General features: G+C 47.9%; 2 protein-coding genes across 8 annotated transcripts in view; both read left to right on the top strand.

Moving 5' to 3' along the window:
* XYLB (xylulokinase) overlaps positions 1-21,830 on the top strand; it is a 44,522-nt gene extending 22,692 nt beyond the window's left edge. For 6 of the 7 annotated variants that reach the window (XM_043442326.1, XM_043442328.1, XM_043442325.1 and 3 more), the window contains 7 exons: positions 42-157; positions 795-868; positions 1,565-1,661; positions 6,819-6,877; positions 9,083-9,170; positions 11,696-11,790; positions 16,376-21,830. In XM_043442326.1, coding sequence (XP_043298261.1) covers positions 42-157; positions 795-868; positions 1,565-1,661; positions 6,819-6,877; positions 9,083-9,170; positions 11,696-11,790; positions 16,376-16,453 — 607 coding nt within the window. In that variant the 3' untranslated portion in view covers positions 16,454-21,830. The other variant, XM_043442324.1, reaches the window with a different exon arrangement.
* Positions 21,831-24,679: 2,849 nt separating this feature from the next.
* Positions 24,680-25,926, top strand: part of ACVR2B (activin A receptor type 2B) — a 35,365-nt gene continuing 34,118 nt past the window's right edge. Inside the window, exon 1 of the mRNA XM_043442338.1 lies at positions 24,680-25,067. Coding sequence (XP_043298273.1) covers positions 25,016-25,067 — 52 coding nt within the window. The 5' untranslated portion in view covers positions 24,680-25,015. The remainder of the gene's footprint in view (positions 25,068-25,926) is intronic.

The raw sequence follows: 25,926 nt of genomic DNA, 5'->3' as shown, positions 1-25,926 counted from the left end.
CACCTAGCCCCTCCCTCAGGGTTGTGTGTGTACTTCTGCAGCTTTAAAAACGGCTCCCTGATGAGAGAGAAGATCCGGGATGAGTCTGCTTCAGGTTCCTGGAGCGAGTTCTCCAAGGCGCTGCAGTCCACGGAGATGGGGAACGGCGGAAACCTGGGTAGGCTGGTGAGGGGGCCTGTGAGGGGAACGGTTGCCCCGGAAGGGGCAGGGCCGGGGAGGAGCCAAGGGGACCCCTGACTGTCTCCACTTCTGCTCCATGGGCCCTAAAACTCCTGTGGGAGCCCCCCGATCTGAGTGAGGGGGGAGCTGCAGACCAGGCCCAAGCTGCATCTTCTGTGCCCTGAAGCTCCCAGTGACAGCATCAGAGGTGGCAGCCATAGTGTCTGCTCTGCCCTGGTGCATCCCCGCATGCAGCTTTCCGCCCCAGACACGAGGTCCTGTTAGGAAAAGTGCCCCGCATTGGGGCAGGCCATCTGAGCAGGGAGGGAATGGGCCTCCCTGGGTCAAACCCGTGCTGGCATTTTAGGGTTAGTTGGACAGCTAGCTGCCTCCTGGCTTGGGCTGCCAGATGAGTGTAGGAAGAAGTGTCCCCATGAAGAGCTAGCCTAGGCCTTTCCAGTTGCCCTCTGTCTTGCTGGAGAGAAGGACCTTAGAATATTCACGGGTCTCCTCCAGGGAGTCGGAGGCCCAGGGAACATAGGGTCATTTCACCCTGCTTTTTTTCCAAAGCTGTTGAGAAGCTGATCTTTTATTTTTGACCACTGATAGCTAATCTTATCCTGGTCTTGTTTCAGGTTTTTATTTTGATGTCATGGAAATCACCCCAGAAATTATTGGACGCCATAGGTTTAGTGCAGAAAACCATGAGGTATGTATGTTATCGGTCAGTTGGAGCTACGTTGACTCCATTTATGACTATTAAATTTTAAAAAATACCTATGAAATTATGCTAGCTTTAGGGACCTCATTCATTTACTCAGCCAGTGATAAAACAAATACTTGAAAAAGATTTTTGATTTGAGGTATAGTTGATTTATAATATTGTGTGAGTTTCAGATGTGCAGCACAGCGATTCAGTTTTTCTTCAAATTATATTCTGAAAAAATATGTACCCTGTATATATGTTATAGGTTCTTACGTGATATTGAATATGATTCACTGTGCTCTACAGTAAATCCTTGTTACTTATCTATTTTATGTACAGTAGTTTGTATCTGCTAATCCCATAAGCCGGAGATTAATCCCACACAGACTGAGCCTGAGCTCTCCCGTGCTCTGACTCCCCACGGTGACACACGAGTGAGGCCGTGAGCGTGTGTGTGTGTGTGTGTGTGTGTGTGTGTGTGAGACAGGCAAAGTCAGTGGTTCAAGAGCACCACTATGGGTGAGCTCCAGTGGAGGCCTGTCATGAGCGCCAGATCTAGGCTTTTGTTTAAAAACACACCACACACACACACACACACAGAGACACACAGACACACAGATGCATACCACACACACAGACACATACGCAGTGAGTGGACAATGAGAGTGCTTCACTCTGTCCACTTTCTCCTGGAGACAGGTCTCGGCATTCCCCCGGGATGTGGAGATTCGAGCACTGATCGAGGGACAGTTCCTGGCCAAGAAGATTCATGCTGAGGCGCTGGGCTATCGAGTCAGTAAGTGAGCTGCTGGTGGGCTGTGTCCTGGAGCAGGGTCCAGGGGTCCTGCTCACACACCGAGGTGCTTGAGACCCTTTCTGCCTTCAGACCAGGCCTCATGGACACTCTGAAGGCTCCATCACGGGGGCCTTGTTTTTGCAGGAGGGAAATAGAGCCTGGGATGAGGTGGACGGGCCCTGTGGGCAGGCTTAGACTAGGAGGCGGGTTGTTCCTGCCTCTCTGCTCTGTCACCAGTAGCCTCATCTCCTGGCCAGGAACTGTAGGACTTGAGAGATCTTTCTGTAACCCTCAGCTCCATCCTGCAGACGAAATGTCCTAAGCTCGGGATCTTGAGGACGCAGGCAGTGCAGGTGGCAAAGGTCTGGGCTGGGGCCATCACTGAACCTTCACCTTCTGGGCACGCCCTGTCTGCCTGTGGGGCACAGCTCTGGGCATTTCAGCTTGAACAGGGAAGAGAAGGGATGTAGAACCGCTGTCAGAACTGAGAGACCTGCGGTGGAGAGGACAGAGCCAGGGCCGGGGGAGACCCATGGGGAGGAAGGGACTCCAGGAACTGAGCGATGGAGTGGGCAGCTTTAGGAGGTCAGTGGGTTACCCCTACTGATGTTGCCGGCATGGTCTGGGGGAGTCTGAAGGATTTTGGACCAGCCCACCACAGAGTCCAGGTTTCCGAGATGTATTTATCCCTCTGGGCAGCAGCTGTGGTCAAGAGAAGGTCAAAACCCCTGGAATCTTCTCAGCTTGAGGGTCTCCTCATGATACTTCTACCGACAATCCAAGTCCTATGTGGTGTGTATTTTATGTCTTTGAACCTGTCAGGTGAAAAGGACACTTTGAAAGTAGGCGCTAGGTAAACCTTTTTAAAAACCTGCTAGGCAGCATCTGCTAAAGCTGCGTACACACCCACCTGGCAACCTCACTTCCCGGCGGATGCAAGACAGAGATGCGGACACGTGTCCACTAGAGCCGTGCGGGAGGCCCCTCCCTGTGGCCCTGTGCACGACACCCCGTGCCGGGAACAACCCAGGCTCTGTCGATGGTGGGATCAGCGCCTCGTGGGGTGTTCAGATGACATGATCCTACGCAGAAATGAGGGTAAATCAGCCTCAACCAAGCCCAGCAAAATGGACGCGTCTCACAAATGAAAATGCCAAGAAGGAGAAACCAGCCCCAAAGTATGTGTGACAGACTCCGTGTACAGCAGGTTCAAAAGCAGACAAAAGTATCTGCTGTCGTTGGAAGCCTGGTTGATTGGTAGTTACCTTTCTGGGGGCTGTGGTGCCTCTGGGGTGCTGGTGAGGCTCTGTTTCATAGGTTATACAGGTGTCTTCCGTCAAAAACATGTCAGGCTGTCAGCTCATAGTGCATCTGTGCATTTGTTAGGATGTATACAGTTCAACATTTTTTTTTAATATTTTTTTTATTTGGCTGCATCATGTCTTAGTTGCAGCATGCAGGATCTTCATTTCAGCATGTGGGATCCTAGTTCCCTGACCAGGGAAGGAACCTGAGTGCCCTGCATTGGAAGCGTGGAGTCTTAGCCATGGGACCACCAGGGAAGTCCCTCAACAGCGTTTTAAAATAGGATGAACTTACTTTTATAAACCCCAATTCATGGCAAATAGATGGGGAAACAGTGGAAACAGTGATAGACTTTATTTTCTTGGGCTCCAAAGTCACTGCAGATGGTGATTGCAGCCTTGAAATTAAAAGACGCTTGCTCCTTGGAAGAAAAGTTATGACCTAAACCTAGACAGCATATTAAAAAGTAGAGACATTACTTTGCCAACAAAGCTCCGTCTAGTCAAAGCTACTGGTTTTTCCAGTGGTCATGTGTGGATGTGAGAGTTGAACTATAAAGAAAGCTGAGTGCCAGAGAATCAATGCTTTTGAACTGTGGTGTTGGAGAAGACTCTTGAGAGTCTCTTGGACTGCAAGGAGATGCAACCAGTCCATCCTAAAGGAGATCAGTCCTGGGTGTTCATTGGAAGGACTGATGCTGAAGATGAAACTCCAATACTTTGGCCACCTGACGCGGAGAACTGACTCATTTGAAAAGACCCTGATGCTGGGAAAGATTAAAGGCAGGAGGAGAAGGGGACGACAGAGGATGAGATGGTTGGATGGCATCACCGACTCAATGGATGCGAGTTTGAGTAAACGCCAGGATTTGGTGATGGACAGGGAGGCCTGGCTTGCTGCAGTCCATGGGGTCGCAAAGAGTCGGACAAAACTGCATGACGGATCTGAACTTTTATAAACAGTCCCACTCCTCTCCATTCTTCCACCAAAAGTGTAAAAAGAAATTCCCCAAGGGTCTCCACAGGCCTCTAAGCTCCCTGAGAAGTGAGCACAGGTGAGCAGGACAGGGCCGATGCTGTGGTGAACATGAGTGACTGGCCAGAAGGGTTCTCTGGTCATCAGCAGAGGGAATTTTGAGGGGCTGTCCCCACTGGCCCTGTATGCAGGGAGAGGCAGTGAAGGCGGAAAGGCCTTCCTGGGCTCCAGGGGACTAGTGTGATCATGTTAGCATTCCCAGCCTCTGAAGCAATTCCTGTGCAAACAACGTAAAGTTACTTATCCTCTTAGCAAGCTTAAGGGGGCGAATCAAACCTGTCTTTCCAGCTCTGCTGAGTTCCTCTCAAAACAAGATCACATGAATGAACACGCTGGAACCTAAAAGGGCACAAGGGCTGCACGGACTGCAGGCATCATGTTCCCGGCTGAGCAGCTTGCAGGATCTTAGTTCCCAGACCAGGAATTGAACCCAGGCCCTGGCAGTGAAAGTGCTGGGTCCTAACCACTGGACCGCCAGGGAGGTCCCCCTCATTTCTTTATTGAACAGTCATCATCTCGTTTTAATAACATCTAAGAAGAATAGAAAGACGTCTGAAGTAAGACTGGTGATCATGATGATAGCAGGTGTCAGTATTTACCGAGTGTCCACTGTGTGCCCAGCCTGGTTCCTAAGCACTTTATCTTTACTAACAGCAGTATCTCTGGGGTGGGTATCACTCCTGCCTCACAAAGTAGGAACCCAAGACTCAGGGTGTTGTCTCACTTGTTCCAGGCTGGCAGACCCTTCTGAACCAAGCCAGTCTGGTTCTAGACTCTAGATTCTTAACCACTGGGTTACATCTGCTCTCTTTAAGGAATGATCCCTGTCTTGATATTTAGACACCAGGAGACCGAGGCACCCGGCTGGGCGGGGCTAACGCCATGGTTCCTTTTCAGCTTATGTTTCCATGTATATTTCATTTGGTTTAGGTTGACTTATAAGAGCAACAAAGCTTTATAGGGACTTCTCTGTGGTTCAGACTATGCTGCCAGGGTAGGGGGCATGAGTTTGAAACTTGGTTGGGGAGCTAAGACCCCACATCTCGTGTGGTGCAGCCAAAAACTTTTTTTTCAAAAGCAGCCTTATAATAGCAAGTTTTGAAAATAAAGGAGAGAAAAGTACCTATAATCCCATCTCTTCTCCCTAACCACTCGTGCAGTCTGGGAGCACTTTCAGTCCCCTTTATGAGCTTATTTTTATAAAGCCGGAGTCCTGTTCCCGTTTTACCTACGAAGGGTACATACAAACCCAAACTCTATCTAAGCCTTCGTGGTGCTTTACATCACACCCAGCTGACTCCTCTTGCAGTTGTGAATGGAGTGTTTTGCTTCTCCAACATGGAATCACACAGGAACATGCATCCTGAATTGTCTCCGTAGCTGGCTGTCATCCTTTCCCCTCTTCCCAGCCCAGGCACTTTCTTCATGGCCGGAGGGTGAAGATGGGGGAGGCTGAGAGGGGCTTATAACATTTGTTTTTAAATACTTGCATAATAGATACATGCCTTTTTATGGTAAAAGAGTCCTGTGACACAGGAGGTTAGGGATATAAGCACTATGAGATTACAGAGCTCTCTCTCTGTTTTCCCGCCCTGCCCCTGGCTCCCACATCACCACTCAGAGGCCCCTGGGGGGTGAGGAGGACTTGCTCTGCCTTTGGGACACCTTTCTGGTAACAACACCACCTATTGATTGGCGGGTTCTCTCTTCTGGCAGTTTAGATGCCTCTGGAGGGTCACTACACCACCTATCTTGTACTATGGTATGGCAAGTCAGCATTTAAGGGCTCATCTCATTCCAGAATTTAATTTATTTACATTTCTTTCCATTTACAACTTTTTTGTGGGGGAGGGAGGCATGCCGCATGGCTTGTGGGATCTTAGTTCCCGACCAGGGATTGAGCCCAGGTCCTTACCAGTGAAAGTGCCAAGTCCTGACCACGGGTCCACTGGAGAATTCCCTGCGTCTACCACTTTTTGTTAGCATTAAATATTTTTTTTTTTTTTTTGGTTCAGCAGTCTCTCATGGTTACAGTACAAGGGATGTTCTGTCTTGACCATCTCCATTTTAACCTGAAGTGGAACTATATGTCTTTTACTAGATGGCAGTTTGTTATTTTTTATTGCGGAAAATATCTTGCATGCAGCGGAATATATGCTTCATGCAGCTAACTGCAAAGACAGATTAAAAAATCAAACACCGGGTCATTGAGCACTCTGGTTAAGAAATACAACACCGGGGCTTCCCTGGGGCTCAGCGGTGAATGATCCACCTGGCAATGCCGGACATGGGTTCGATTCCGGGTTGACTGTGAGCCCGTGCGCCGCATCCGCTGGAGCCTGCATGCCCTACAGCCCACGCTGCACGGCAGCTGAAGCCACCGCAGTGAGAAGCCCTCACCCCACAACTAGAGAGGAACCCGCACAGTAGCAAAGATCTAGCATAGCCAAACGTAAAGAAATAAATAATTTTGAAAAGGTAAAAAAAAACAAAACCTCTGTCCTTGTATTACTCTGAACCAAATGACATAAAAAAAAAAAAAAAAGAAACGCAACAAGACCGGAACCTTAGAACCATCCTGTGTATCCTCTTCTCCCAAGAGGTGGGCGAGGCAGTGGCCTCACAAGCAGATTTTATATGACAAGTCTACGTGGACAGAGCCAGCTTCAGATCTACCCCCAAGCCCCGTGTGACAAGCAAGAGGCATGGACCTGACGCTCGCCTTTTGTGGCAGAAGAACTCTGAAAAACAGCCTTTTCTGCCGTGGGGGAATTGTCACGGCCATTTTTTGGTTTTGTTTTTTGTTTTTCCTTACAGTGCCCAAGACAAAAATTTTGGCCACCGGAGGAGCATCTCACAACAGAGACATCCTACAGGTGAGTGCTGGTAGCAAGCTCCGCACTAGGGCCTCGTCCATGTCTAATACTTCTAAGAGCAAGAGACTCAGCAGTAATACTGCCCCTGTTCCCACTCCTGCAGAGATGGGGAACTTACAGCTCATTCTCTCCCAGGAAGCCAGCTCTTTACAGCTCACAAGGAGAACAGGTTCAATCTTACACTCAAATGAAATCCATTGCCCTGTCCAGCTCCACTCTCTGATCCCAGCATCGGCCTCTGGAGTCACACAGAAAGTGCCTGTCTTTCACGGCAGATCTTCTGACATCTAAGGCCACTGTTCTTGTCTTCCTCAAGGTTTCCCCCTTCCAATTTAAACGTCTCTGATTCTCCCAGCCATTCCTCTTGTTATACAGTCGCCAGACTTTGTCACTGTCTTTCTGGTCCTTCATTGTGTTGGAAATATATGACCCAAAGTGGAGTCCACCTGCAGATATCTGACAGTCAGGCCGTCACATCATGGAGCTGTCAGTGTCTTACTGGGACACTGAGCAGTTTTAGATACAGCCTGAGGCTGCCTTAGCTGTTTGAGCAAGTGTATGGACTGTTGACATGTAACATACTTGCCTTAGGTAAGGTTCTCTAGAAGCAACGCCTAAAATGGGAATTCTTTTAGAAGTGATTTGTTGGGAGAGTGCTCCCAGGAGAGAGGGAGTGAGGGAAGCAGGCAGGGCAGGGGAAGAAGGATAAGCAAGGATGTGGTTCTGGCTAGAGTCAGCTTCAGCTCCATCCCAGGTGGAGATGAGGCACGTGAACTATGCTGCAGACTTGGCTCCACCTTGGAGTAAAGGGGGCAACTAGCTACATGGGAAGAGGTGAGAATAACCTCCTGTGAGAGGGAGCCTCTGTTCAGCCAAGAGCAATTTTTAAAATTTTTATTTATTTTTTGACTGTGCCCTGCGGCATGTGGGATCCTTGTTCCCTGACCAGGGATTAAACCTGTACTCCCTGCATTGGAAGGCACAGAGTCTTAACCACTGGACTGCCAGGGGAGTTCCAAGAGCAATTCTTTCTTTTTTTTTTTTTTTCACTTTTACTTGCATTTATTTTTTGCAATTTTTTGGCGTTTATTCCAGGGCCATAAGTTTTTGTTTCTTCCATTTCTTCTGGAATATCTTTTTCTTTTGTGCAACCTCCTCTTCTGGTTTAGGAGCAATATGTTCTTTTTTCAGTAAGGATTGCCTCAATGTGGCAAAGAGAGCTCATGTACAGGTTGATCTGACCGTGAGATCTGTAAGTCCTGCGCCCCATTTTGGGGGCTTTGTTCACTTGGATGTATTCAATGACCAGAGAATCTGTATCTAAGCCCTCTGTTCAGCCTCACTCTCTGCATTTTTGAGCATGTGCAGTTTGAAGAGCAATTCTTTTGAGAGGCAGTCATGAACTGTTAGCCAATACTCACGACATGTGGGTGAGGGTGCATGCCAGCCCAGTAAGGGGATCTGGATGGGACATCAACAGTTCTGTCATTTAGTCGCCAAGTCGTGTCCGACCCTTTTGTGACCCCATGGACTGTAGGCTGCCAGGCTCTTCTGTCCATAGAATTTCCTATGGCAAGAATATTGGAGTGTGTTGCCATTTCCTTCTCCAGGAGATCTTCCTGACCCGGGTATCAAACCCGTGTCTCCTCCATTGCAGGCAGATTTTTTTTTTTTTTTTTTTACTGCTGAGCCACTAGGGAAGCACATCCCTAATATCTCTCATGAACTAAGAACCTCGAGTCTTTTCCACATGAGCTCCTCTTAGTACAGGTCCTCTATTCTAAACTAATACAGTTTATCTGGGGGACTTACATGAAAAGCTTTATGTTTATCCATATAAGACCTGTTCTTGTTAGTTTGGGTTTGTCTGATCTTGTTAGTAATAGTCAGAGACCTAGCCGTCTCCACCTTGGCTGTTTGCTAAGCATCTAGTCTAAAACTTCCTCCTTGTCTTTGATAAAATGGCTAAACAGTGCAGGGCCAACATGGAGATCCTAGGCCCTCCAATGGAGACCTCTCCCAGGTCACCCTGACCCTGGGATCACCAGGGTGGCAGGCATGGTCAAATGTACTTCCTTTAAGGCGGTAGAGGTGGAATCGAAGGTATCAGAAGGCATGAGAAAAGAGAGCCTGGAAAATTCAAGTCTGTGTCCACAGCCCCTCTGAGGAACGACTCACCACAGTCAGAACCTCTGTCCTTTCCAGGTGCTTGCAGATGTGTTTGGTGCACCCGTGTACATCATAGACACCGCCAACTCTGCCTGTGTGGGCTCTGCTTACCGAGCTTTCCACGGTAGGTGGATGGATGGGGGCAGACACCTCTGGAAGCGGTTGGGGCACTAGCTGGGCTGAGGACAGTGGAATGGGGAGATTGGGATGTTCCCAGTCTTCAGGAACATGGCGGGCTTCACTTTTCTCCCCTCCCAAACCCTCTATGCCTTTATTCTTTACTTAAACTGGAAAAGAGAGGCACAGTCCTAACTAAATGAAGCCTGCTCAGACATTGGCTGAGGGCACCCGGTCTGAGTCTGGACAGTGGGTAGGTAGGAGGGGTGGATGATGCCCAGAGCCGTCTTTTCAACGAGAGCAGGAAATGGACACAAAAGTGAACGCTTCAGAGCCAAGCAGTCCAGGACCCTGGACAGCTCCATGGGGGGACCATGGCTTTGACGGAGGCATCGCAGAAACTAGGGGAGCAGCAAAGGCCCACAGGGATGTTGTTTCACCCATGTGGTCCATTTGCCATAGCCTCTGCCTGCTCAGGTTGCCCACCCACATACCTCAAGGGCTGTGTCCTTTCCCTCTGGCGGTTCCATTCTTCACACATTTATCCTTAACTTCTTAACACACTTATTTAACCTTGTATTTTTTTCTTTGAACATTGAGAATTAATCAGGGAGCATAGCCTCCTCTTAATAAACTGTTACTCTTTCATTCCCTTCCCTCCCCCCGTCTTCCTCATCCCACATGGTGCCACCTCCGTATAGAGATCATTGGGCAATTCATCTCTAGACTCTTGTTTTTAATCAAACTTTACATCCTGTTGACTTTATCTACACTTTGAGTTTGTCTTTGTTTCCTTTTTTTTTGGTGACTCCCTTCAGTCTTTTTCCTTCTTCATTTCTATGCTAGTTCTGTTAGAATATACAGCCTGAATACATTTTTAAGAAAAAATCCGGTAGGTGATAGTTTTCTGAGGGCTTACACGTCCACCCTCCCAAAGAATGCTACCTGGGCTGGACAAAGGGCTCTAAAATGTTTTTCTCAGAACTTTGAAAACTCCACTCCATAAGCTTCCAGCCTTCAGTGGGGTTCACTTTATACTCCTTCTGCCAAAACAGGAAAGGAACTACTCTTTGGGGCCTCCACTGCTATTCTGCACTGTTTTTCTTTCTTATTTTTCCGTGCCATTGTTTTTTTTTCCCCATGCACTGCTTGGCTTGTGGGATCTTAGTTCCCTGACCAGGGATTGAACCAAGCCCTGGCAATGAGATTGCTGAGTGCTAACCACTGGACAGCCAGGAAATTCCCTTCTGTGCCTGTTTAGTTGCCAGAGATTACCTGTGGATACTGCCCTGTACTGCCATGCAAAACTAAAACCTGAGCTAAGTCCTAGAACACCAGTTCCCACTTTATGTCCACACCCATTCTCTCCAGCTATGTCTAGGGACAAAAGCCAGTCATACAAAGCCAGGCTATAAGTGGAGCAGGACCAGAGTCTTTGGAGAAGTCTCTCTGAGGGCCACCCTGCCATCCACTGGCCCCTCATCCACACAGCTCTGGACTGTGATATTCCAGCATTCCGCACGAGAACCAGGCCTCCCATCTTTAGTGGGCCCTCCTTCCCTCTTGGTCTTGAGTTTCCCTTCAGTCTGCTACTGCTGCTTAATTTGCTTGGAAATTCCTCTTTTTTCCTTGCCCACCTCCGGCCGCCTTCCCTCTTTCCAGCCCCGTCTCTCCTTTGCTTGGTGAGCCCTTACTGAGTGCCTCCTGGACGCAGGCAGTGTGCTAGACACCGGGGCTCCCGTGGAGACCAAGGCCTGGCCTCTCGGAGCTTCCGTCTCAGGCAGGGAGAGCCCTTAAATCTGTGGCAGTGTGTGACACGCCCTGAGGAAAGCGGACGGTGCTGAGGGGCGGCAGGGATGTTCTTAGGGGCAGCTTCTTTGAAAAGAGAGGGGGGAACATTCTGCACAGTGAAAAGGCTCTGGGCAGAAGGAATTGAGAGAAGCTGGGGTGACTGCAATGCAGTGGGCGATGGGGAGAGTGGAGTCATGTGAGGGAGGGGAGGCAGGCGGACCCTCCCCTCTGTCAGAGCTCAGAGGTTAGCTGCCTCCTAACATGCACTTCCGACAAACTAGGCCCTGCTGAGGACGAGGGCTGCTCTTGAAACTTGTCTTCACTTTCTCCCCCTTTTTAAGATGGTTTTATGGAGGTACAATTTATATGATGTAAAAAAATCACCCATACTTGACTATACAATTCAGCGTTTTTTAGTAACTTTACTAAGTTGTGGGACTTCCCTGGTGGTCCAATGGTTAAGAATCTACCATCCATGGGTGAGACATGGGTTAACTAAGATCCCGCAGGCCTCAGAGCAACTGAGCCTGAACTCTGCAACAAGAGACACCCGTGTGCCGCAACAAAGACTCGGCACAGCCAATATAAAGGGGAAAAAAACAGCAAACATTTTATTAAGTTGTACAACTGTCACCATAATCCAGTTTTAGAACATATTCTCACTCCAGAGATAAAATGCTATTTCCGGGTAACACCTTCATTTGCAATATGCACTGATACAAAACGAGCTGTCCCTTCTAGGCCTTGCAGCTGGAGCAGACGTGCCCTTCGCAGAGATTGTGAAGTTAGCCCCAAATCCCAGATTAGTTGCAACCCCAACCCCAGGAGCGTCTCAGGTAAGAGACCATCCAAATGTATTTGTGGCACTTGCGTTGTGAAAAACCAACTAGGTTCTTATTTCCAAAAGGTAAGTATTTTCTTTGTCACCTACATTACAGTTGACGTGCTCAACTGAAGAGGAAATCTACTTTTTTTTTTTTAATTGTCAAAAAAATAGAGCAAAGGAAGCAGGTTGTCTCTGAGATTCAGAGATACCTCTAATCTTGTAGCCCCAGGGATCAGATGGCCCACTGGGCGCATCTTCCTTGCTCTGATACCTTGGAGTGGGTGCTTGCTTCTAATTCACAGGGTTACAGAAGCCGCTGAAAGACTCTGTCACTTAAGTGTAAGACACCCTGGGTTTCTACTGTTCAGATCTGAAGTCTGGATCCAAGACAACGGTGTGGTTCCTCAGTCGGGGAACACAGACCCCACTTGCTACAAGTTGCTACTCTGGAAAGCAGACCCTGAGTTGTTGATGAGAATGCAAGAGATTTATGGGCTTCCCTGGTGGCTCAGATGGTAAACAATCTGCCTGCAATGCAGGAGACCCGAGTTCGATCCCTGGGTAGGGAAGATGCCCTGGAGAAGGGAATGGCTACCCACTCCAGTATTCTTGCCTGGAGAATCCCATGAAAGAGGAGCCTGGCAGGCTACAGATGGGGTCTCGAAGAGTCGGACACGACTGAGCAACTAACACTTGCACATATAGGAGGTTTATGAGGGGGCACTCTTGGAATCTGCATCTGTGGAAGGGCAATGGAAGAGGCAGGGCTGGGCCGAGGTGGGAGAGGAGCTGCTGCGGTGCCATCTCAGTGGAGCCCTCGGCCAATCCTACAGGAAGTTCTGAAGCTGGGATGACTCTTTCGAGTTTTACCCAGTTGTAGCAAGGGGCAGTCTGGACAGTTTGCACCACCTTTCCAGTTTGCAGAAGGTTCTTGCAGCCCAGGAGCAGGGGCGACCCAAACAGAGGGCTTTATTACTCACAGTACCGCAGGCCGTTTAGGCTCCATGTTTGTATCAGTGTTCCTTGGCCTTGGAGAGCCATGCGGCAGTGTGGAGTGGACCCACGTGATGGCGTGCCCTCACGGTGTCTGTGACCCAACTGAGGGGACCCCAAGCTTAGGAATCCCACAGCATCATAAAGGAGCTGCCAACAAACCCGTCCAGCCTTGGCCCTCAAAAGAGTCCTTATCTTTCTGATCCTGATCAGCACACCAATTTCCCCTCTGTCCATCTTCCAAGGCTGTTTGCTATACAAACACCCCTGAAGAGATAGTCAGGAACAAAAGCTGTCACAAGGTGTGTAGGAACACCCTGGAGAACTGTCTCCCCGCCTGTCTTGGAAGCAAAAGCTCCTACTTTCCAGGTGATTAGATAGCCCGCCCACATGGGTCTGCCCAGGCTGCCATTACTTTCTGTTGTGTGTGCTGTTTAAAAGGCAGCTCAATACGGTGGAAAGAGCCTGCCTTGAGATAAAGGGCCTTTGGGTTCTGATTCTTATCATGCCTCTCCCTCTCCATGTGACCTTCACGTGACTTTAACCCGCACTCCTCGTCTGCAGACCTCTTGTTTCTTCATCTGGGAACTGGGGGACATCTGTCCAGCCTGCTTTTAACCTACTCATAGTGAGGCTTAAAAAGAATGCTTGCCTAGCATGGCTTTGTTATACCACAGGAGGTCGGATGGTGTTGCCAGTATTGGTTCAGTGGTTCAGCTGTGTCAGGGCCCTGGGTCAGGTTCTTTGACATTCTCCAGATCATCAGTGGATAAAGGGAACATCATGAGAACCACATATATCATTTAAATTCTCTGGTAGTCTCATAAAAATTAAAAAAAAAAAGTGCTGACTTTAATATATTCAAAATGTCCAAACTACTGTCATTTCAACATGTAATTAATAAGAAAAGTTGCTCGTGTGATATTTTACTTTGTGTGTGTGTGGATGAGCTCTGAAATCTGGTATGCATTTTCTACTAGCAGCAGCAGTCACATTGCAAGCACTCAGGACCGCATATAGCTTGTGGCTGCCGTAGTGGATCGCGCTGCACTAGCTGTGTTCCACATGGCCACAGGATGTTCGTAGCTGCTTCAAATATCCTGTCTGCCCACAGCTGCATTCACAGGCAGGAATCAGAGCATGGCATTGGACAGAGAGTGTCTCCTCACACACTCTTGCTTATCAGGGAGAAACATACTACACTGTTCCCCTCAACTCCCCCAGCGGATGACCACTTGGTTATACAGTCAGCCTGGGGTAGAGTCTGGCTGCTCTTTTATCCTCTCTAGAAGGAGGCCAGAAAGGAAGAAGGGAGCTGGGGAAAGCTTTAGGGTAACAAACAGCTGCGCCTGCCTCATGACAGGTGGCAAACACTTAAGAGTGTGTGTCCTGCACTCTCCCTGGCTTGCTTATGACCGGTCGCTAATAGCTCATGGAACTCTTTACTGTTAAACCCAAGTGTAACCTCAGAATCCTTCTCAGCACTAGCTGGCAAGCAGTGACAGCCTGTGGTTGTTGGCACAAGTGACTTATTTGAGGACCGGATTGTAAACAGCCGGGCAGCATCCTCTATTTGCCTTCTATGGCGCACCTGTGCTCAAGTGGAAACTCAAGACAGGAACTGTATTTTCCCTGTAGGCTCAGCTGAATGTTTCAATTTCCTCCTTGGGGAGGAGATCAAAGGCCCCCTTACTTCCCCAGTGAGTTCACGGGCAAAAGCCCTGTTGCATAATCAGTTGCTCAAGTCCTTGCTTTAGGAGCTTTGGTTAAGCCAAATTGAGATTGGCATGACCTCCTAGTGGTATATGTGAGTCCCACGGAAATATGGATCCCTGGTCTTCAGTGTTGCTGGTCTATGATGTCTTATCTGTAACACACACTGACCTGAACTGCAAGGCTTACACTCGTGCAAGCTACAGGCGAAAAGAGCTTTAAACTAAAGGAATGAAGAGGAAGAATGTGGGGTTGTGTTTCTTTCTGGCCCTTTTTCCCTTGTTGGTTTTTGGTTTGGGTTTTATTTTATAGCACATTATGTACATACTTTTGTAGTCCACTTTAGTTTTTTTTTTCTTTTAGCTCCTTTAGCCACAGACTTTATTGTTTGAATATTTGCAACTATTACTCTATTGACAGATTTTAATTTTACAAATCTCTACATTCCATATTGCAAGCTCTCTTCACTCTCCATTTTATGCCTCATTTTCATCAAGAGATATTTCCCCAAATCACAGTTTGCCTGATTGTGTGTTAAAGCATTCTTTCAGATGTATCCCACTTTTAAAATTATACATTACAACCAAATATTTATATTCTTAAAAATGTGCCTACATTGGAGAAGGAAATGGCAACCCACTCCAGTATTCTTGCCTGGAAAATCCCATGGACTGAGGATCCTGGTAGGCTATAGTCCATAGTGGCAAAATTCCAGTCTGTGACTTGTCATTTCACTCTTTCACTGAATAAAAATTCTCATTTAAAAAAAAAAAAAATGTGCTTACATGTAATTTTTAATGACTGCATAATATTCTGACTGGCTGATGAATCACATTTCTCAGGCATTTTCCATGTCTTAAGAGCAGTTGCTTCTAGTTTTTTGATTATTATAATTAATCCTATGTGGGTAAAGGATTAACAAAACCTCTGCCTGTTCTGCATGAGAATTTGGCCTTTGGTTAATGTTCTAGCTCTGCTTCCTTCGAGACTTAATAAAAAATGGAATGTCAACAGTGTTACGAGGCAACATTGCTTATGGCCATATGGCCTTGAATGAGGAAACTGCATCTTAAGTGGGAAAAAGCAAATACCTAAGGGTGAGTCAGACTTAGGGCTCCCTGAGTGCTGTGACCTCTCACAGGCACATCTCTTGCCCACAGAGTTGTTGGGAGAGATACTTCTGTGGGAAATGAGGCTACTGCACCTGTAAGATGTGGATTTCATCTCCTTGCATCTGAGCTGTGACCTGGGGGGTAGGGAGGGAAGAAGGCAGGGAGGCAGAGACCCTTCCCCGGACACCTGTACAAACTGTTCATGGGCCCTTTCAGCCACTGTGCCAGCACTCTTGTTTCTCCAGTATATTCTGTTGAGGGTCAAGGTGTAACCCATGGTAGTCTTATGAGTCTGAATGTTTAGTGGTGTCTGAGAAGACCTTTGGTATACCTAGCACCCTACATTTAGGATTATTTCCTTAGGAGAGCTTTGCGGAGTAGAATAACCAGGTCGAAAGCTATGGGCATTTTCAAGCCCCTTTATCCAAATGTAAAGTTGAGGTGATTTCCAAAAGTGTTGCACCACCAACTTCTACCAACTGTGCAAAGAGACAGTCATTTCCAGGCACCTTCATCAGAATTTTTAAATGTTTTGTAGATTTAAGAACAAATATTGGTTTCTTGTCTTAGTTCCCATTTTTTAAAGATCTGAAAACTACAGGTTGGGGAACTACTACCATTTCCTCTTTTGTGAATTGACACTTCTCTTTTGTCTGCCCAGCAAAAAAATTAAATTGCAAGTGAGAGGGATGGAAAAGTTTTTAAACTGTAATTTGCAAAGAGATGTAAGAGGCACCTTCCCTTCCCCATCCTAAACTGCTCTTTCCACCCCTCCAGGTCTATGAGGCCCTCCTCCAGCGGTATGCTATGCTTGAGCAGAGAATCCTGAGCCAGACCCGGGGGCCTCCAGAGTGAATTCTGCAGGCCCAGGCCCCCTGACCCCACCTGGAGATGTGGCCTTGGACAGCTGGGATCCTCTTCCCTATTCTGGACAGCTCTGCCCTCCCCACTTCCCCACCTGATTTCTTGCAGTGCTACAGCCCTGCCTAGGACCACCTTAAAGCCCATCTTAGCACATCCTCCTGAGTCCAGATGGGCTGCTTGCGTCCCCATGCCGTTGTGCTCAGGGCAGGAAGGCATCTCTCTTTTCCTGTCTTTATCCCAGGAGGCAAGATAACACTGAGCTTGGGATATAGCCAAGAAAAGTTGTGACTTCTCCCCTTTCAGGACCTAAATCAGCAGATTGGGAAAGACAAAGCGAAATAAATAGATTCTTTCCTCTTTATTCACCAGTTTTCAGGATGATAAGTTGATCCCCAAACATGCTCTGAAAGCAGTTAGGTTTTTAGTATCAGTATGATACATTTAACATACTTTGTATGTCTTAATCCATTGCAGTGATGATTCTTCTTTTTGTCTTCTTTATGACAACCATTCTCTCCAACTTTTCTCCTCCTTTCCTTGTGTGCATGTTTGCGCAGTCATGTTCAACTCTGGATGCCATGGACTGTAGCCACCTGGCTCCTCTGTCCATGGGATTTCCCAGGCAAGAATGCTGGAGTGGGTTACCATTTTCTTCCCCACCTGCTTTCCTTATTTATCATTCATTCTTTCTTCTTTACTGAGACTTCTGCCCCGTCTACTCTTCAATTATTGCTGGGCCCCAAATCTCTGTTCCCATTCCTCCTTCCCTCCGATTCTGTCCCCTCTTGTTGGATGATTTCATCTAGCCTTGGACCTCAGCTGCTCCTTAAATACTAGTTACACCCAGCTCGGTGTTTGCAGCCAGAACTCTCTGGAGTTGGTCAGCATTCTCACAGGGGTACTTCAGACGCAACTCATCTTCCCATGCCCTTCCCCAAACCTCCTCCTCCAGACTTCGTGTTTCAGTGAATTGGTACCACCATCTACCCATTCATTCATTCATGAATCCAAACTCAGAACTCAGATATCTGCTTTCCCACCTCAGATCCGTCACCAAGTAACTTTGGTTATTCCTTCAGTAGTCCCTTAAAAGTAGTTCCTTTCTCTCCACCCCTCCCTGTTTTACTTTAGACCCTTTTATTCCTTGCTGAAATTATTGCAAAAGCCTCCATAGAAAGTCCTCTGTGATCTGCCTCCTGCACAATCCTCCAGATTTTTCTGTTGCTACAGGCCTGCACCTAAGTTGAACTTGGGTTAAACCTAACTACTTGCGGTCTCATCCAGAGGACACAAATGCTGCAACAGGTTTGAGACCTAGAGGATCAGAGCAGAGACTGGTGGGAAGTCAAGGGAAGGAGTTTAGAGGTTTAAGTAGGATAAGAGATACCACATCTGAAAAAGATGAAGTCATCTTGAAAGGGAGTGATACCCTTCTAAGCTTGATGGATGAAGGCAAAAAAGGAAGCAAAAAGCTGAAGACCACAGCCCATCAACAGCAGGTCAAAGATTCAGAAGAAAATTAGACAACTCTCCCCCCACCTCACCACCACTTGGACTTACTTATTAAAGAAATTCCATTACTGACCAACAAACAAGAAGTCTCCTACCAAAAAACAGAGAAAGTTGCTCAATCCACTCCTCATTTTACCCCTGCCCCCATAGAGTTGCCCATTATTACAGGGATATCAACATAAACAGAAAAAGGAGCTGATTATTTATACAAATATGAGAAGAAAACAAAGTGAGAATGATAACTTTTAAAGCTAATGAAATACTTCCCGTAAAAAGGAACAAAGGATAAATTATAACAACCCTCTAACATGAACTTCAAAAAATTAGAAATAATTGTGGCTATGAAAGAATACCACAGATCAGATATCTAAAAACTCAGAATAAAAATGAAAATGTGAACAACGGATAACGTGAAAAGAGAATGGACCAAACTTGGGAAAGAATTTGAACAGAAAGATAAAATCACCCTAGATGATGAAGACTAAATTACAACATATCCAAAGGAAAATAAGAATGACCACAAGTACTATAAATCATATAGAAGATAAGAATGAAAAAAGCTAAGGCAGCAAAAACAGCATGAAGAGCTGGAAAGGCCCAGAAAGAAAATGACAGACAAAGTCTCTGAAAAGATCAGGTTGGCATCAAAAAGCAAGGTAGCAGTGGAGCAAATGTTCAAGAAACTCAGAGAAAAGTTATGAACCGAGTGTTTTGTGTCTAGTTAAACTACCCTTTACGTATCAAGGATTTTTTTTTTTTTAAGTTTTAATCATGCAAGAGCTCAGGAAATATTGTCCTCAACTCCTCGGTATTCTACTAAAACAAGCCTCATCCGACTAGGAGATGACTGGGGAGACTTCAGCAAAAGGATTGCTAGTGAGCACTGAATCGTTTTAGATCTAAGACCAAAGTGAAAGTGGGGATTAGGGTGGAAGAAGAGTATCAAATGGTACATGTTTCGACAAGGTAGAAGTAACAACTAAATTAAAAAAAAGAAGAGGACAGTATAAAGAGCTGTCATGAGAATTCCCTAGTAGTCCAGTGGCTAAGACTCTGTTCTCCCAATGCAGAAGGCCTGGGTTTGATCTGTTGTCAGGGAACTAAATCCCACTAAGACCTGGTGTAACCAAAGAAGTAAATAAATAGATAAATGTTTAAAATATATATATATATATATAAAACCTCAAAGAGCTCTGTTGCAAAGGCAAAATGTACTCCTGGGGCAAAGGGAAAACATAAAGCCAAATTTCAGAGTGTCCAATGAAGTGATTGAGGGAATGCCCTGATGGTACAGTGGTTAGGACTCAGCATTTTCACTGTCTCTGTTCGATCCCTGGTAGGGGAAATGAGATCTTGCAAGTTGTACCGCGGAGCAAAAAAAAAAATAAAAGTGTTCAAGATCTAGGTGTAAAATACTTATAAAACTTATAGAAATGTGTTAAAAAGAAAAATTAATGGACAGAAAAAAGATTGATAATGAAATCTATAGGATATAATTAAAACAGTGACAGGTGAAGTATAGCTTTATAATACTGTAACATTGATAAAAATAAAAGTTAAATGAATTAAAAATATAGGAAAAAATAAAATGTCAATTCTACCCAATTAAAAAAAAAGACTCTTTTTTGTTTGTTTGTTTTTTAATGGAAAGATAAATGCTTTACAGAATTGTGTTGGTTTCTGCCAAACATCAACATGAATCAGCCATAGGTACACATATGTCCCCTGACACTGTATTTCTTTTATCTCCTGAAAGTCCATTGCTGAAGTATTTCATTCTCTCTTCATGATGTTCCTGTTTCCAAATGTCTTTCAGCATGTTTAAAATAGCTTTTTAAAAATTCCTTGACTGATAGTAACATCATTTCTGCCATTTCTGTCTGTTTCTAATGACTGATTTTCCTCCTGATGGGTTACATTTTCCTGCTTCTTCTCATATTCAGTTATTTTAAAAATTAAATGTTGGGCATTGGAAATTCTTTTATGGTACAGTGCCAGATGTGTTGAATTCTTTTAAAAAGGTGTTGACCTGTTGTCTGGTAGGTATTTAAGTTACTTATAGACCAGCTTGATCACGGCAAGGCTTGGCAGTGTGCCTTGACTCCAGGGCTAGTTCATCTCCACTGCCCTTGGAGTGACCCTCTGAGTCTTTACTCCCAGTGTCCTGGGTGTTGAGTAAGGACTTGTCCACTTTGACCAGTTAGAAATAAAAAGTGTTCTGTGCCAGTCTTGGAGCTATTCAGCTTGCTTGCTTCCCTCATGGAGTTTGATTCTAAGTATGTGAAACCCTGAATTCAGCAAAAGCCCCAAGGAGACTTGTCTGCAGACCTCCAGCTTTCTCAGTGCCGTGCCCTCCTCTCTCTACTCTGCTCCTTCAGTTTTCTCATCTCCAACCTCTGTCTGCGATCCCAACTCTGCAAGGTGGCCAGGTTCTGCTTGTTTTACACTCTTGCTGCACTGTGGACTGGAATGTGTCTCCAGGCAGAAAGTGGGGGCAATCATAAGCCTCACTTCAACTATTTCTCTTTTCACAGAGGTTTCAAGATGGTGCAAAATCCAAAGACAGTTGACTCCTATCTTTTGTCCAGTTTCCTTGTCATGGCTCCGAAGGGCAAATAACTGTTCCAGCTACTGCAGGATGACTGGAAGTAAAACATCTTATCCAGCACTTCCAGAGGTTTCTCCACCTTGTAGGAGCCTGACCTAAAAAGGAGGCTTGGCTTGTCAGTTTTAAGAGTTCACAAGGATGGACCATTCTAGTTTTTTCTATTCTTACCAGTCTCTTTGATTCACTCACTGTTGAATTGAAGGAAAAAACCCCTCCTAGTTTCACCAACTGTTCTTGTTACTGAATCAGTGCTTTCCAGTGACTATCTCTTAGCTATTTCGGGATTCTGTATTTCCCAGGTGCCTCTTCCACCCCATTCCTCAGCTTCCCCTTGCACAGACTAGTCCATGAAGCTTTTTTTTGCAGTTGGTAGTTGTCTCGACTCATTTGTATTTTGGTGTTTTGGGGGAAACCTTGTCACCTGGTTTTATTGTAAATGTACATGGATTTTCTGTTCTTTTTTTTTTTCTTCTTCCATGTAGTTACTCTGTGAGAATTTTGGAAGATTCAAAAGCTATGCAGCCACCAACCTAGCCTCCATCTTCTCAGAATCTGGTAGAAGTTTTAAGAGCTTGAATGTACTTTACCAGGCTCTTGTCCCCCTCTCTCTGCAATAGTAGAAGCATGTATCAAAGTGTAGCCTCCACCAGCCTGTGTCACTAAGTTACTATAATGAGTATAGCTTGCTTCCGGACCCCCAGCAGACTTACAGTATGAGAGAAATAAATTTTGTTGTTTTGAGCCACTGGGGTTTGGGGATTTTCCATTAGCACAGCATAATCTAATCTGTTGTAAGAGCTATGGAGAGTTACCTTTTTACCTAATTACCATCTAAGCCAACTGATTTAGTTGACCTCAAGGTAACCACCACTAAGTTAAGACAGGGTGGGAAGAACTGTGGGGACAAGAAAGAAAACAGTTTTGAAATGTCTGGGAAATAACTTTTGAAGTTGATGGCACATGGGACAGGTTGGAAGTAAATGGATACGTTTGGGGAGAATTGTATTGCCAAAAAAGCCATGCACCCATCCAATTAACATACCCCCTGAAATTGTTTAATGTACTGGTAATTTAATGTACCTAAATTACCCACTAATATATATTCATGTATGTTTCCCATAGTTCTCATAATTACCCGCTATGGTATATCTCTATAATCAGGGCCTTTCATGAGCTGAAACAGGCTGGGGCTACTTCTGTATGTTTAAGTAAAAAGGTCTCTAAATAAAATGACAAAAATTGTGCTTCCTTTAAGAGTTTATCTTGCCAGTTAAATATACTTAAGCTTCACATTAGAACGCGTTATAACTATACAGATACCAAGTAGTATAACACTATAGTCTTCTGTCATTAACTTGATATGGAAGGATGCCATGCTCAGCTGTTTCTTCCTGATCCCTTGGTTTCCCACTTGATCACTGAGGAAGGAAGAAAATGGGAAGAGTGGTTCGAACACACAGAATTCCTGAATGGCAGAATTCCCTGCCATAAATTTTAGAGTGGACATTTGCTGGGTTTTTGCCTTTCAACTTCCCATCATCTCATGCCTGATATTTCAGATACTCATCATCACCTTCCCATCATCTCATACCTGATATTTCAGATACCCAGCATCACCTTCCCAAACAGCCTGTGAGCACATGAGCAAATGGTGGTCGAGACAGAGGCTAATCCTATGAGCCTAACAACATGGATTTCAGCTCTGCAAGAGAATCATGGGAACTCCCCATGCCAGTGGGGAGTTCAGCTCCAGCCTTGCCAGGGGGAAGTTTCCGGTGGGGGGCTCTAAGGCAGAAACCACCTTAATGTGTCTTGGGAACAGAGAGTAGGTCAGTGTGTCTGGCTGATGATGGTGAGATGGTGGAGGAAGTAGGGCTGTTCATATACCAATTTGTTAGCCATCATAATAGGAAGCCATGGGAGGATTTGAAGCAAGGGAGAAATGTGAAGTGAGTCCCATTTTGAAAAGATCATTTCAACTGCTATCCAGAACATATAGCCAGGCAAGAATGAAAGAAGGTGACAAGACATGATTTTAGCTCACTGCTCTTGCAGTGGTCCACAAATTAAGATACTGGGTGGTGATAGTCTATTTGGAAGAGAAGTGGATTGATGGTGGATGTGTTTCTGAAACTAGATTGTTGATGGACTGAATATGGGAGGAATCAAGAATTACATAAAATTTCAACTTGAACTATTGGCTGGTTATGCCATTGATTCAGACATGTACAACTGGAGGAGTAGATTTATTGGGGAATGAGGACCTCTGCTTTAGTTAGGGCAAGTACTAGATACCTGATAGGCTGCCCAATAGAGATGTCAGGCAGGCATTTGGTTATATGAATTTGAAGTTCCCAGAGATGCCAGGGTGGAAGATGCAGATGTGTTGGCTGTTTGGACCACCCTGAGCCTTTATTGTGATACCCTACCTGGTGTGGAGTAGCAGAGAAGCAGCAACCAGTCTAATTGTTGGCACGCGGATTATGGTCGCTACCTTCTAGTAGCAAGGAAGTGACAGTTGCTTTTCTTGTCATGTGTCCATCAGTATAGCATCCTATAATCTGTAAGTGACTCCAAAGTGTGGTCCCTGAGGTGTTCCTAGTACTGTGGAAACTAGGGGTGGTGGACCCTCATTTCAACTTCATTGATACACTTTCTACAAAGTGGACTTTTACGTAAGATTTCGTTTGAATGAGGTTTCTGCTATTTAAAAAATGTAGAGCATGGAAGGAATCTAGCCTACTCACATTTTCCCCTTATTTATTTAGCCTCCTCGCTTTCTGTAAAAGGAAACTGAGGCTCAGAAAAGTAAAACAACTCAGACTTCCAGGCTCCACCTCGAGCCTGGCTCCTCTTGTCCTGCTCCAAGAAAGGCTGTGGCAAATCAGGAGCAACCAGAGGACCATTTCTGTAACGAAGGATTCCGCCCCGCATCCCTGAGATGTGAGCGGGCTTTCCCTCTTTAGCTGGGAGCCTCATCTGCTGCTGCTGCTAAGTCGCTTCAGTCGCGTCCGACTCTTTGCGACCCTATGGACAGCAGCCCACCAGGCTCCTCTGTCCCTGGGGTTCTCTAGGCAAGAATAGTGGAGTGGATTACCATTTCCTTCTCCATCATGACCCTCCCAAGCCCTGATTGTAGTAAGGATGGTGGAAACCAACCCAGAAAACAAGGGGCTCTCAAGAAGGCATCTGGGGAGTGAAGAGGGTAGCAGAGACACCCGCTGGACAAGCTCAACTACGGGAACAATTGAGAACAGTTTTGAAGGTGCATATTAAAGCGGGGGTGGGGTGGGTTGGGTTGGGGTGAGGGTGGGCGGGCGGAGGCTAGGTGGGTGCAGTGCTGAGAGACCATTCAGGGTTAAGGGTAGAGAGGCAAGTTGCTAGAGGCCCTTTTCCATCTGCTGCTGCTCTGCGGGGGCGGGGCTCCCACTCTCCCTCCCTGGGATGTGTCCAATTTCAAGATCCCCAGCTGTGCCTTTGTGTGTGTTTGGGGTTGGGTTGCAGACGTAACAGACCACTTGTCATTTTAGGGAAATCAGCCTTTTTTTCTGCATATTAGTTCGCCCATCAATACAGACACGTCTCCTGTGGTTCACTGTGACCCCCATCTCAGGTGGGGAGACGGAGGCGCAGAGCGGAATCCAGGCCAGAGTCCGGGGTGACCCAGCCTCTCCGCGGTGGCAAAGCAGCATGCATTCGGGAGCGTGGGCTCTAGAGTGCAAAGCAGGAATCACGGTGCCGCGGCCACGAGGTCCCGGGGTCCCGGGGCTAAGTGGTCCAGGACCCAATCCTGCCAGCTCGCCCTGCCACGCCCTCGGGTCGTGCAGTTTGCACACGCCTTCCGGACCACGCCGGCCGGGGGGCGGGGCCTTCGTTTGTTGTTTATCTGGGGCCCCGCCCCCGAGGGGGGCGCGGACCACGCGGCCGGAGGGCCCGCCTCCCCTCCCCCTCCCCGCCCAGCTCGCCCGCCTCTTTGTATCCAACATCCGGGTTTCCCCGCTGGCTCGGCTCCGCGGCCGCGGCTCAGGAGCCATTTTGGACTCGGTTCAGCTCCCCTCCCCCCCACCCCTCCCCCCGTTCATGGCCCCTCCGGACTCGGCCCCTGTGCCCGGGGCCCGGGCCCAGCCCCGCCGCGCGATGCCTGAGTCGGGCGCGCCCCGGCCCGCGCCCCGCCGCCGCCCCCCGGCCCCCGCGTCGTCCCGGAGCCCGGGCCGAAGCCTGCGCCGCCCGCAGCGGCCCTGAGCCCGGCCCCGCCGTCCGGCCCTTGGAGCCTGCACGCTGCCGGGGACGAAGGCGCAGGAATCGCGCGGGGAACGAGGCCGAAGGAAGGAGCGGGAACGAGAGCGCAGCCGCCGCCGGGCCCTGCGCGCCCCGGGAGCGCCGCGCGGCCCTGCCCGCGGGCTCCGGGTGTCCGCGGGGCGGCGCCGCGGAACATGACGGCGCCCTGGGCGGCCCTCGCCCTCCTCTGGGGATCTCTGTGCGCCGGTAAGAACGGGGCGCGGCGTGGGGGGCGCAGAAAGGGCACGGGGCGGCTTCGGGCGCCGCGCGGTGTTTACCAACAAAGGGCGGGCCCGCGGCCTCCTTGCCGCGCCACCTGCACCCAGCTTGCACCTCCCGGGGCGGGGACAGGGGGCGCGCAGGGCGCCCCGCTCGCTGATCTTGGTGGGGGGATGATCTTGCCTGTGCGGCGGCCTGCGGGGCTCGCGTTCGCGGAGGCGACCCCAGGGTCGGGGTTCAGGCTATACGGGCGCGTGGAACCCAGAGAGAGTGAGATGAAAATCGGAGCATGGGGAATGTGGCCAAGGGGGGCGGGCAGATCTTATACGGACGTAGCGGGATTGTAGGTGCAGCCTCGGCTGGGGGCAGGATTGCGCGACCCTCAGAGCCACTTAGGTGTAGCGGAGCGAAGCGGGCCGCTTCACACAGCCCAGAGGAGTCTCTTGCACTCCACCCCACCACGTCTGCGTGGTGTTCCCCGGGAGGCGCGCCGTTGGCGCCAGCTCCCACCTGCGGCCGCTCTCCCTGCGGCGCCCCGGTACGCGAGGTGCGGTCACCCTGAGGAGCTGCTTTGTTTTGGGGCACCTGGAAGGAGAAGTGGGGCGAGAAGAAAACCCAACAGGTCTCTGTTCGTCCTGACCTCTGGGAAAGCACGTGGCGGGGGTGGGTGACCCTGCTAGCGTTCGGCTTGCGTGCTGGCGGCTGAGGGTGGGTGGGTGCGGGTGTATACACGCGGAGTTGCGCTGGGAGATCGCTTTTCCCCCTGGCCGGCGCACAGATTTTCCTCTTTTAGCGGTACTGGGACGCGCCCTACTCTAGTGTGCGCGCGCGGACAGGCTCCGCACTC

Source organism: Cervus canadensis, chromosome 22 (assembly GCF_019320065.1).
Source record: "Cervus canadensis isolate Bull #8, Minnesota chromosome 22, ASM1932006v1, whole genome shotgun sequence".
Lineage (NCBI taxonomy): Eukaryota > Metazoa > Chordata > Mammalia > Artiodactyla > Cervidae > Cervus > Cervus canadensis.
This window is presented reverse-complemented; position numbering and strand designations above follow the sequence as displayed.